This window comes from Bacillus rossius, chromosome 2 (assembly GCF_032445375.1).
Source record: "Bacillus rossius redtenbacheri isolate Brsri chromosome 2, Brsri_v3, whole genome shotgun sequence".
NCBI classification, from domain to species: Eukaryota; Metazoa; Arthropoda; class Insecta; order Phasmatodea; family Bacillidae; genus Bacillus; species Bacillus rossius.
Window position 1 is genome coordinate 123,755,381 of NC_086331.1, and position 13,615 is coordinate 123,768,995.

At 31.7% G+C, this 13,615-nt stretch overlaps 2 protein-coding genes across 5 annotated transcripts in view; both read right to left on the reverse strand.

Annotated features, from left to right (window-relative positions):
* LOC134528976 (sorting nexin-17-like) overlaps positions 1 to 13,615 on the reverse strand; it is a 290,609-nt gene that overhangs the window by 243,344 nt on the left and 33,650 nt on the right. The window lies entirely within an intron of this gene.
* On the reverse strand, positions 4,804 to 13,023 carry LOC134529771 (uncharacterized). Of its 4 annotated transcripts, XM_063364193.1 has the most exons (6): positions 12,243 to 12,926; positions 11,571 to 11,713; positions 9,144 to 9,398; positions 9,000 to 9,065; positions 8,794 to 8,924; positions 4,804 to 5,985 (listed from the first exon to the last, which is right to left on the reverse strand). In XM_063364193.1, exons 1-6 carry the CDS (start codon positions 12,464 to 12,466, stop codon positions 5,872 to 5,874), a joined length of 933 nt encoding a protein of 310 aa, XP_063220263.1. In that variant the 5' UTR covers positions 12,467 to 12,926; the 3' UTR covers positions 4,804 to 5,871. The 4 variants fall into 4 exon arrangements, with proteins under 4 accessions (XP_063220263.1, XP_063220262.1, XP_063220261.1 ...); XM_063364192.1 differs by having other exon boundaries at positions 8,794 to 9,065; positions 12,243 to 12,963; XM_063364191.1 differs by having other exon boundaries at positions 9,000 to 9,398; positions 12,243 to 12,962.

Here is a 13,615-nt window from a genome sequence, read left to right on the forward strand (position 1 = left end):
ATTAATATAACCTTAAAGTGTTATGTCACAAAAGGCGGCAAATTTTTTTTTGTTTTCAACTTTGAAATGCCCCAAAATGTACATGTTTTTGAATCATCATGCAAATTATTCCGCTACTGTTTTACGAGGCAGCATTGAAATAACTTAGAATACTTTTTGCCTCTCATAACACCAAGTACTGTTCATATTTTTTATTATACGGTATTATTAAAATATCTCAACTGGGTTTTTATACTACACAAATGACTTAACCTGAACAGCGAAAATTACTAAAAGACACTCACGAGGTATGCTATGTCTAATATTCATTAGAAATTGACAATAATTCATTATTTTAAAGTGTTAGTATTCAAAGTCAAATTGAATATGAATAATAAAATATTTGCATTCGTAAATTCAAATATTCACACAGGCCTATGCACCACCCATCTTGGCAAATAAAATGAGTACACAATGGGTAAATGCGCACCTCATGCCATCAAATCTGAGATGTTTGCTTCTTTTCTGTGTAGTTTTAGAGAATCGCAAACCTCACCCATGGAAAACTCTTTTCAAAATTATTTACTTGTATGAATAAAAAGTGTAAGCTACATGTCCTAGCTTACAATTTTTATAATGATTTATAATAATAAAGTTAAATTACATCTTACATTTTTTTAAATTTAGGCACTCAATTTTTTTCTTTGTTCACAGTAAATTATAATATGATATACACATTTAAATACAGAAGAGAATAAGAATGACTTTGAACACATTTGGCTAGTTTAATATGTTTAAAGTAACACTTAAAAAAAGGCTAGTTATGGATTTAAAATACTGGGAAAAAGTGTAATATTTGTCCCCCTCAAAAAATAAGTGCTTGCGGCACCAACGGTTAAAACACTGACGCAATCTTGTCCTTTGAATTATTAACATGTCCTATTTTCACACCACGTGATTTAACAAACATGACAAAAAATAACATAGTACACATTTCAGAACATGCATACATGTAGGCAATTACAACAGATTTTCTCTGGAATGTTTTCAGTCAAACAGAAATTACACTTCACAATATGTAAAATATCACACTGCTAAATAACAGAATTTTCTGTATGTAAATGTTTTCATCATTTCTTAACTTGTAGGAATGATAAGTCAGTTATTTGTGTTTGAAAGAAAAAGAACAAAAATTTTAAAAGAGTTAAATATTGACTGCTAATATTTGAAAGAAGTAACCTGTCTATAAATTATTATGCACAAATCAAACTGCTTTTGAATTTTACTGTCATACTACTTTATCAGAACTTAATTATATGAAGCCACAAATACTCTGATATATCAAAAACAAAAATTCACACTAGTCATAAGGAAATAATTGTTATTAAATAAAAGGATGCTTATCAAAATAACATGAATGAGTCTCAGATATGATTGCTATATATAATCCACACTTTCAAAATGAAATAAACAATAATTGACATGCAGTATTTCACCCACACATGTGAATTTCTCAGTAACAAAACAATAAAATCATCACAAGAAAGTAAGTAAGTAAGCTAACACATATTTCTTTCTTCAACATCTGCAAACTTTCAAAAACAAAAAAAAATTTGAAAAATTTACACCATATATACATTGTCAACATTTTAAAAGAGTATTCCTGTATCTCACAGCATTAGTTAAAAAATTAGTTTTTATATCACCTAACAAAAATAACAACAGTAAAAATTTCCATTTGTACTTTAAGCTTGTCTTCTGGAAAAAAAAATCTGACCAAGATAATAACCAGAAAGAAACAATTTTCTGGTTACATAAAATGCTTTAGAATATTTTTGCTGGGCACTTTTACATTCCGGTCACAAACATCTCACGCTGACAAAAACAGACCCTCAACAGAGGGTACTCTCCAGGTACAACTTTACAGAAGGCTGAACCGAAAGACTGACTTGGAAGTCATAAATCATCATCACCAATACCTTCAAAAGCATCATTTTCAATTAATGGGAGGGCTGCTACTCCATGTTTACCAGCAGATGACTTCAACGTAACACTTGATAGCTTTTCAGAAAACCTTTTAATTGAGGAAATGTTGTCAGTCTTATCGACAGTTTTAACATCATTCTGGAATAAAACAAAAACAGAAAACTCATTACTACTGAAATTACAACTTAACCACCTGATGTACAAGGTTTAATTAATTAGCACCCACTACATCTTAATTTTACAGAAAAAAACATCAACAAACACATGCATAACTCTTTGGAAACATCTTAGAGCCCTGATCAAAACATTACATTTTTGCCAAACAATTGTATGTTAATCAAAATAATTTACTTTCCAAACAGTGAAAATAAACATTCTAAAATAAAAAAAATACTATGAAAAAATTTATGTCTAGCAAGATTAAAAGTCATCAACTTTACATTTCTTATGGAAAAAAAAAAGCTTGATTTAACTGTCCACATAATCCCCAACTCTGTTATTCTAAATATGAACATCTGCCAACCACAACACTTAATCATTTAGGCAGCAAGATGAACTTACCCTGACAGCTTCTGGATTTCCTCACCCGAGCTGCTGCCTACTTGCTGGCATAGGAAAATATTTGTATGCAAGTTTTCATTGGACAATTTTGAATGGGCTTCAGTAAATAGGCAATGAAGGAAGCAAAAGCTATTATGAAAAGGGTCAGCGATTGTGCTAATGGGTCAATCGACCCAGAGGAGGCTGGTTTGAATCCTCAAACATTGACATGGGGAGATGTAAATGACGTGAATGAGGCATTCTAGGCGAGATAATACTGCAGAGGTTTACCATTGCCTTTTGCAGTATAGCAGTGCAGGGACAACTGAACCAGTTCTAACCCGCGACCCTTGGCTCACCAGGCACAAGCTGTAAATGCTGAATAGAAAATGTGATAAAGATAAAATTTGTTTTTAAAGAAAATGTTGCTTGAATTTGACCATCCCAGTGCATCACAATCATGGCTTATTATTATTTGTTACACAATATTACCCCACCACAAAGAGAAATAATGTGTGAACATCATTAATGAAAATAAAACCTATCTTCAAGAACATTAATTCTTGTGGATGTAAAACCACCAAACAAATGAAATTATAATAATGACAGGCCTACTTTATTATATTTTCCAGTAGAATTTCATGAAACTCAGTCCATTTACAATATTCAAAATAATCACATAAATATTTGCAAAAACCATAGTGTACAAAAATTGATATTTGTGAGTTTTCTAGGATTTGAGTCTTGTCAAAAGAAAGCTTACAGATTAACAAATGAAATGAACAAAATGCAGTTAAATTGGGATAAGAATAATCCATGGACTATGGTAAGGAACCATCCCAGCACTTGCCTGCAAATATTTTGAAAACCACTGAAAACCAAAATCAGGATAGCTGGAACAGGCATTAGTCCATTGTTTTAAAACTTTATATTCTTGCTTTTAATGTGTAAGTTGCATCTTTTGCATTAACCAAGCGTGTTAAAACCATAAACTATGCATTTAAACAACACTAAATTTAGGCATTATAATAATGAATTTTTTTTAATTCCAAATAAAATGTATACTGAAACTTGTTAAGGTGTTACAATTGTACAGCATCCATCATAGATTTTTCACATTGCTCCTTACAATGAGAAAAGCTCAATGTTTTGTAACAAACCAGGTTACAGCCCTTCCCACTTGTTACACAGTTTGATTAACAATTTATTACATTGTCTCATCATGTTCAGTACTACAGTACACTCCCAATTAATCGCGAAGTTAAGTAGCAGGGCCACCGCGGATAGTGAAAATCGCGGATAATCCGCAAAAGAGCCGAAAATGGAAAACAAAAAAAAGGAAACATTAATTTCAACTTAAAAATCTAAAAATTTATGTACAGTAAAAGTTACAATTAACAGTAAAAATATTTAAACAATGCTAAAATTTTAATATATTTTACTGAATAATTAACATACAATACATTTCAGTAATGCAAACATAAAAGTGCTCAACCATACGACTAGAAACAAAGCGCGACAGAGACAAAAATAGCAACGCATGCCAGCCTACTGCGTGAGTTCCGAGAAGGCCTGTGGCATTTTACTATATACTGCACACAATACACTCGTCAGTAGAGTTCAAATTTGCTTACTTGTAATAAAATACAGATTTACATATGTGCTGTATTTTTTCGTAGCATGCGCGGATAATAGGGATTTTACTGTATACTATTCTTGATATAATTGAAATATAATATTTGTATGTTTCCTATATGTTTTATGATGATAATTTACATTGTTTCATGCTTTCTAAGTTTCTCTGAACATTCGCTTGCTTTATGGTGGATAAGCCACTTTAAGTTGTTTTTACCTGTTTGTGTATTTGTGTAGTTATGTTTTTGTGTGCTTTCACATATTTTTAAAGTACTGATTGTAGTTTTTTTTTTATATCTGAATGCATGTTAATTCAATAGTTTGCCAGCTACATAAAAATGAGAGAGAGATAGAGTTCCGGAAACGTGGGAAATACTCTGGAGTTTGATTTAATGCAGTTTTAAACTGTTAGTCATCAAAAAATTCATAAAATCAAAAAATAAATAAAAATATGAAAACAAAAAATTCACACAAATTAAGACTGAATTAACTGATGTTGGACAAACGGAACCAAAGATGAAACTACACACATATTATGGAAAAAACGACAACAGCACAGACAAAAAATGTTCAACATATAAATATCATAGAGCACAAGAATTCCGTTGAAGGACTTAGGCATGAAAAAAATAATATAGCAACACAGATGAACACAGTATATAGTCCATCCACGGTAACCTCCTACTTTTCTGAAGCCCTGCTTTTCACCGGATCTACTTTAATGTCACTATGTATCCTTCCGCCGTATGTAAACAAAAACATTGCCATGTGACAAATGTCAAATGGTTTGTTTACAATCACCAGCTGTCAAAACAATGTGTGTGTGTTTGTGTATGTATGTATGTATATATATATAAGTAATTTGAATATGATCTAAGTATACATGCATATGTTCATAACATTATTTATGATACCCAATGGTAAAAATATTAAAAAATAAGTTTGTTAGCTAAAGAAATAACATATAATTTAAAGTAAATTTTTAGGAGAATATATAAATTTACAACATTTATGTAAGCAATAAATATCATCATTTAGTACAGTTCAACACAGTTTTCTGCATCTGAAAAAAAAAGTATTGTAAATTATACATATGGCTGTCCATCTAAGCAATCTGGAAAAGACTAAGGATTGAAGGTTTAATAAAATTAACAAATTCAGATGAAAACATTTAAAAATGAATTTTCTTCTTTTATTTAATAAACCCCTACCATTTTGCCGGTTAAGGCCACAAATAAAAATATGGTTGTATACATTTTCCTGAGTATACTTATTAGACAAAATCATAATTTTATGAACAGTAAAATTGTGGTGAAGAATTGACAGTAATTTCTATACCACTTATATGCATTATTTATTTGTGGCCCTGGATGGGGACTGGCTTTTTGTTTTCCAAGTAAGTTCACTGAAAAATGAAGACACACAACAAAATAAAATGTTTCACATACACCTATACGAATCCAGAAATGAAATTTAATATTCATTTCATAATACGTGTAATCTAAAGTTAATACATAAAGTTCCAGTAATCAACATACTTCATGGGAATGCATAAAAGAAAAAAAAATGTTTCAAACCCCAATACTTACAGTTGCCCAGGTGTTTATTACATACAGACCTCAATAAGAACACCCGGGTAAATCATCAAGAGGAACTGCCAGTACTTCACTGTCTCCATCTACTTGCTGTGTCGTAACCTCAAATTCTTCGCTGTCACTGTCTTCACTTGAACTATCCTCGCCGAGGTGGATGATGAGTGGAGGAATGGTGCCGCTGTCTATGTGGACTTCTCTCTCCCAGTCTGCTTGAATTAGCTTCTCCACGTGATCCACACACCTCGCCCATCTAAAAAAATTAATGTATACAGTAAAACCTCTATATAAATGACCTGTTTATAGCAAAAACCACTCTATAACAAAATATGTTTGTTTCTGTCAAAACGGCATAGTAAACAATGCATGGCATGCTCTTTATTACATACAATTTTGAACTCACTCCACAAGAAAGTATTTTTAAACACAACAAAACTCATTTAATGTGTTTTCCTCAACTATCAAAGCTATTATTTAATACTTGAAGTAACATGTTTTGTTTTATGTTATCTGAAAAAAAAAATTATAGTGGTTTATTCAAGATATAATAAAGCTGTAAATATTATATATGTTATCAATAAAGGCTTAGAATGCATATGATAAAATATTTATTTCATAAGTTTTGTGTTTGTTTTTGGTTAAAATTTGTCCCAGACAAAAACAGTGAGATATAGCGAAAATTTAATTTTTTGAATAGTTTTGATGATTTACTGTATATGTATTTCACTATAATAACATAACTTTTGAAAATACTAATGTGCAAGAACTACATGTGTAAATACCTATTCAAGTTCGCTAGATGAAAATATTCAAAATTCTCTACGTTGAAATTTTATCTGAATATTGAAATCTGCCTACAGCACTGAACCCACCATAACTTTAAAGTCATTGACACAAGATTAAGCATAACAGAAAGTAATATCACAATTACTAATAAATACAAAACTATTTATGGAAATGAAACAATTGCAAATGGACTGCAATTACAAAAAAAAAAAAACCTTGCAAATAAGTCACCACTGTTAGATCTAGAAACTACACAGATATGTATGAATCACATGGGAATAAAATTACAAACACAAACACAAACACGAACACAAACACATACATGCAACACATTTTCAAAACGACAACTACACAAATTCAAACCACTTATTTTTACCAATTGTTTTAAAACTGTATTACTGGTATATGAATATACACAAAATGATAATCACACTATACACACACTAGCACACAAAGTTATCAAAAGGAATGGTAGGACCAGGCTGCTAGGCAACAATACTTACGTATTATGTAAAAATGTATGGTAAGGGTTTTGCTGAAGCTTGAGGAATGTTCTACAGGAAAATAAAACAATTTCTACTTCAAAAGGAATACCCCATTGGTCATGCAACATGAAAATACCTCTCTGGTGTGGAAGCATCAAGAGCCTCTTTCCAGATGGCTGCAACTGCATCATTGTCAAATCTCTTGGCCCGCCCCACGTTACTATTGTAATGGTGTTTACATTGAGCCCAAACTAGTTCGATTGCATTATAGTGGCAGTGATAGGGTGGGAGTCGTAGAATTTCGTGGCCATAGTTACGAGCCAACTCGTCTACCTCATATCTGAAAAGTGTGTTAGAACAAGGTGTATACGTAATTTTTTGCAACTATCTCACTTTTAAAGAAATGCTGTAAAAAAAAACGAAATAATATACCGTATTCGGGGCTTGTTTTGTTTAGCTATTCTCAGCAGCTCCACTTTCAACAAATTATTTTCATGTTTTATCCCATTCTTCTCCAGCCACGCGATCAGTGCAGCCTTGGTCCAGTTCGTTGTAGGTGTTTTCTCAACCTACGTTGTGCCAACATTTAACTAAATACTCAAGTAGCTGATAAGAATTCATGACAGTAGAACCCTGTTACAATTTTACTGCTTATAAAGTTTTCCTGCCTATAATGTATTATTTTTCAAGTCCAATATTTTCCCTATAAGGACAATGTATTTAATTCCTGGATATAATGTTTCACAAATTATGCGTTTCGTGCTTGTAATGTTCACTTCATAAAATTTTAGAAGACGAAAAAAATTAAAAGCCTTTGTCTATACTGTCTATGTATATGTGTATGTTAGCAGTTAACTGCCTGTTGACACCCTTGGAAAACAAATAAATTCATAAATTTTTAGCCATTCTGTGTGTTTTCAAATGTATTCACTTAAATCACATGTTCAAGTGGCAAAAGAACTGGACTTAAGCATTTCCACTGTAAACACTGTCGTGAATTATGACAATTATACAGAAATGAGACAATTTTACAGCAATGAGACAATGTGTAAGTAAAGACAAAGCAGATAGAAGCTGGAAGCACCATGATGTTAAAGAAAAATTGTTTTTGGCTTGCTACAAGCAAATTGGAGCATCAAATATATCTTTATGCAGCTTGTTGAGTCCATTGGCAATAAATCCACACTAAAAAGTACTAAATTGAATTTCCTGCTTATGTTTTTTTTTCTTGTAGCCCCTTAAAAACAAATTATAACAGGGTTCTACTGTACTTATGCAAAGCAAACATGTGTTTTGGCATATTGTCGTAATGAATTTCTAAATTTAACAAAGCATGTTAGTTTAGTGACTAGAAATTTTTTTGAAAATATTATTTTAATTTATTAAGTAGGGCAACAGAGCATTCATAAAGTGGGTCCTTTTACCAAACAAGTAATTATGTCATTTTCAAATGCTGTTTGCAATAAAAAAATTTTATTTGGTATTTCAAACCCTCTACTAAATTAGTTTGCACTACAATGTAATTCAATTACATTATATATATATATATATATATATATATATATATATATATATATATATATATATATCTGTGTGTGTGTGTATTCAATTTCAGCTCAAACATTATAGTTTATAAAAATGTAGTGTAGGCATACTATTAAGATAACAATTATTGCTGGCAAAATGTATTAGTCTCGAATATTCGTACTTATACACAATAATAAACACATGTAAATTTTTCACATTACAATTTGAGCAATAAAAAGACACTGCTTTACCATTGCACATACCTGGGTGCTGTGATATGAAGCATTGTCCATTATGATGACACTGGGTTCCTCAAGATGCACCAACATGTCTTCAAACCACATCAAGAAAGTTTCCCCATTCATCTCGCCATGGTAGTCTGCAGTCTTCTGACCTGAAACAAAAAGTAATCCTGCTCCTGGCACAAAGCCAGTGCGCCCTCCAGCATTAACAACAATAAACCTTTTACCATCTCCAACAGTACGTCTCTTCGCAGATTGTAGACTCTTGTCCTGCCATGACTTTGATACAGTTCCTGAAAAATATATGAAATGGAAATGAAATACTTTGTATTGGACCACAGAACAAATTTTCAAATAAATTAATGCCTTGCCTCTCTGGAAAATCCATGTTTCATCAACAAATATGAAATTGGCACCTCTTTCTTTTTCTTCTTTATACTTTCTCAAGAAATCTATTCGCTGCAATACTATGTTTTCATTCTCTATCAAAGCTTTTCGTCCATCAACAGTTTTCCATGAAAATCCCATCTTCTTTAACAATTTATGAAGACTTGATCTTCCACCATAATAATCTATTTGTCTTTCCCTGATTTCTTTCAAAATGGTGTCGACTGTAACATTCAAACCTGTAAATTTATTGCATACATTAACAATACATGAAATAACAGAGGTACACAAAACTAAGCGAAACCACAACCCCGTAGAAGATAATTTAAGTGCACAATTTACATTTATTAAATAGTTTTAATAAACTTACATTTCAAAAATACTTTTAAATTAATGGTAAATATTTACTTGGGCGGTATTTCCGAAAAAAAATGTTAAAAATACGAAAATACCTTTATTTTATGCTCTTCAACTTCCTCTTTTCATTAAAATCGGCGGAGATTAGAAATTCCAAATACTTTAGGAGATATCGAATTTTTAAATTTCAGCACAAAACCAGCGCATTCCTGTGGCGTGCGTGCACCATTGTTTCTTGTTTACGTACGAGTATCTATTTTTTTTATTGGATAATGATGTCACGTTTTTGTTCGTGATAGGCCAGAATTCAAATGAACTAATACGTGATTATTTAGTTCAATTATTGTTTAAAACAGTGTTTAATTACCGCCTCCAACTTAGGTGAGTTTTTAACGTTTCTAATTTTAAAGTCTTATTTGTTATTTTGATATTGTTGCGCAAGTAATAAGTAACAAAAAAATTTACGTGAGTTGTTACTGTACATCCTTTGTTACGGGTTTGTTAGGTAAGGTCAGTTACATTATAAATAATTTAAAACTAAAGAATAATTAAAATTAATTCACATTATTTTTAATATCACCTTAGTTTGAAAGTATTTATAATGTAACTGACCTGACTTAATCGACCATTTTAGTTTTAAAATATTAAATTAAAAAATTTGATATCTCCTAAAGTATTTGGAATTTCTTATCTCCGCCGCTTTTAATGAAAAGAGGAAGTTGAAGAGCATATGATAAAGGTATTTTCGGATTTTTAACATTTATTTTCGCAAATACCGCTCAACTACATATGATGAAATTTAAAAATTCGATATCTTCTAAAGTATTTGGAATTTCTTACCTCCGCCACTTTTAATGAAAAGAGGAAGTTGAAGAGCATAAAATAAAGGTATTTTCGGATTTTTAACATTTTTTTTCGGAAATACCGCCCAAGTAAATATTTACCCATTAGTATTTCAGCATTCAATTTAGCAATCAATAAGTTACAAGCTCTACACTGTGTTGTAGGTAAATGTTTTGTATCGTGTATCCCATGTGATCCCTAGATCTTTATGCATGAACCTGTACATCCTATTGATCGTGTGGTGCATGTTTTTTTTCATTTATTTAGATCAAAGATCCTGAACATAATAAAATATTGTGGTATAGCAAGAATAATTATCATAAGTTTAATAAAACATATATATTTTCATTATTATTCAACTTTAAATCATAACTCATTACTACATCAAAGGTTTTTATTTTTGGTTTTGTACAGGATTTTTAAACGTAATAAATTAGAAAAGCAAGCATCATCAATCACAGGATCAATATTTGCAGGATCATGCGATCAGGATCAATGTATCGAATCGGATACGCGATACTAAACTTTTACTGTTTTATAATTTTCTGTTACTTCATACACTAACACACAGTTTGTCTGGCTAAGTTGTGTTTTCATATGATACTTCATTACAATGAAGTAGGACTATTGTTTATAAAATAACAATACCCCTATATTTTCTAAAGGGTTAGGCGGGGCATGACACTATTTTGCAATAGAATATATATTGTACTGGACCCTGCCACACAGTACAATTTAGCCAATTAAGTATCCCAATTTTTTTTTAATAACCATGCTTGCTTAGACCACAACTCACTAATTTGTAACCAATTACTGCTAAAGCGCACAACTGGATATTATTGATACTGGAAATAGTCATTATTTAACCTTCTGATACATCATAAAAGTTGAGGTTATTTAATATGTATACTGTGTATAACGATATAAACATTACTTGTAGTTTTAGAATGTAACAATTTTCTTTCTATCTTTAACCTAACCTTAAAAGGACGTGTACGTATTTAATATGTTGCACAATATTCTATATATCAATACCATATCAATAAAGAAACCTAACAAACCACCCAAAAATGTTAAGTATTTTTAAAGGACAGATGATATCGGGAAAAAAACTGAACCGGTCAATCTGCATATGGATATATGAAATGAATACAATTAAGTAGGGCCTACCCCAGTGATATCGAAACTACTCTTCAGTATCAAATTTTTACCTTCAGCGTACATCCTGTAAATTGCATTCCTGATTGCATTTACTGTGAAATCGTCGACTGTGTCAAGTGACTTTCCTTCCTGTGGCCTTTTTTTCCTCTTTTTTCCTGGTGTTGAAACTTCTTCAATGTCTTTCTTGTAGTACCTAACCAAAAAAAAAAAACATTTGTCATAACACTTTTCCGGGGACCCGTTCACAATACGCAGTTAGGCAGTGTTCCAAATATGGCATTTTGTCACAAATATTTGCTTTGTGGTCACTAAATGGAAACATGACAGACTTTGTCCACGAAATTAATGAAGTGTTTTTTTATTTATTTTGTGATCTCCCAAACAGATGAAAAACTAATTAAATGCAAATTATAAAATCACTCCCTTATGTTATAGTTAAACCTATCATAAAGTTTATAAACATCGTTATAAACAAACGTGTATCACACCCATAAAAATACTTGAAAGTGCCTATATTGTTATTGTTAGGACCTGAGTAGGCCTAATATGATTTTAGGTTAAGTTTTCAACAGAGACGCCACATGGCGGTGTTGTCTCACACCAAAAAATATAAATTGGAAATAAAACACAAAAAACCTCGTGAGTTAAAACACAGGCCGACAATACTTAGGACACAGTCGATATTTTTTTTACGTGCATGAAAACGAAAAAAGCCTACTTACTTGAGAACAGTTGACTTTGCGATGTTGAGAAGAAACGCGGTCGTCTGCGTAACGTCACATTTCTTCAAGTCGCCTTTCCTAATTAAAAGATATAAGTTCTGAGCGACGTTAATGATGTCCATCTGACGCTGCGACGAAGTAGCTTTCCCCATCCCGGAACCAATTACCATTACAGCAATCACAAGAACCACACAAAATATCAAAACGATAACAAATTCCATCATTACAATAGTAGATAATAAATAATATAACAAAGTTAAAATACACAATATTAACACAAAATCCTGAAACACAAACTGTACGTTATTTCACGGTCAGTAATATATTAAAACACACTGCAAAATGGCGTACAGTCTGCAGACTGCTTAAAGAGCTGCTGAAAGCGGCTGAAAGAGAAAACAAACAAGTGACTATTAACATTATTAATGCGCGACCACGGTTTCGGCACGTAATATTTTTTTACCGTTAACATAACGTTTTTATTTCACCAGAGATTTAAAAAAATGTTCAAACTTAACAAATACCCAAACAAATTCTTAAATACACGCGGAAAGTCAAAAAATATATATTTTGGCTATGGAACTATTTCGTTCTAATCATTGCCAACACACCACTTCTCTCACTGTTTCATTTACACACATGCGAGATCATTAATATTAATAATATTGTACATAGATAGTTACTTTTTTTGTAAAATTTTATTTAACATCATTATACGGTAATTTAGTGTTAATGCATGTTTAATATGCATATGATGGAAAGTATTTTTGCAAACGAACCAAACATGCTGCATCCTGGTGTGTTTTTTCAAAGGTTCGTTTAAAAAAGTAGGAGGTTACCGTGGATGGACTATACTAAAAATGACGAGACATTAAATGCAGGCAGACAACAAACCTGGACAATGCAGGCAGACAACAAACCTAGACAATGCAGCAAACACATAAACACAAAGATGAAGATAAACAAGTACTCTGGAAAACACACTGATGATAACGCTGATGAACACAGAAGATTTCCAGTGACAACAGTTGCGACGTTTCGGGAACTGACATCTGTTCCCGTCATCAGGCACAAACAGACTGACATTGGACACTGGAAAACCATGGGTTTATATATGTTAGAGCTCCTCTCCTTGCACAGCCAATGACAGGTAAGGGCTATCCTGATTGGTCCCACACAAAAGGGGTGATATTATTGGCTGATGTATTGCTGTGAGGGCTGTTGGTTTGCAACCAAGTTGTGTAGTAAATTGGTTTCTTTTTTAATTAAAAATCAATATATTTTTTAATAAGATTGCTATTGCTGACAATAAATGCTGATTCCTTGTTTCCTTTTTATTGGGTGTTCTTCCTGTATGAGTGGTACAGCATTAT

Coding starts and splice junctions, on each gene's coding strand:
- LOC134529771 (XM_063364190.1), bottom strand. CDS start 12,466: ATGATGGAATTTGTTATCGTTTTGATATTTTGTGTGGTTCTTGTGATT. Junction 11,714..12,242: donor GCAAAGTCAACTGTTCTCAA/GTAAGTAGGCTT, acceptor TTTTTTGGTTAG/GTACTACAAGAAAGACATTG. Junction 9,399..11,570: donor TTACAGGATGTACGCTGAAG/GTAAAAATTTGA, acceptor ATAAATTTACAG/GTTTGAATGTTACAGTCGAC.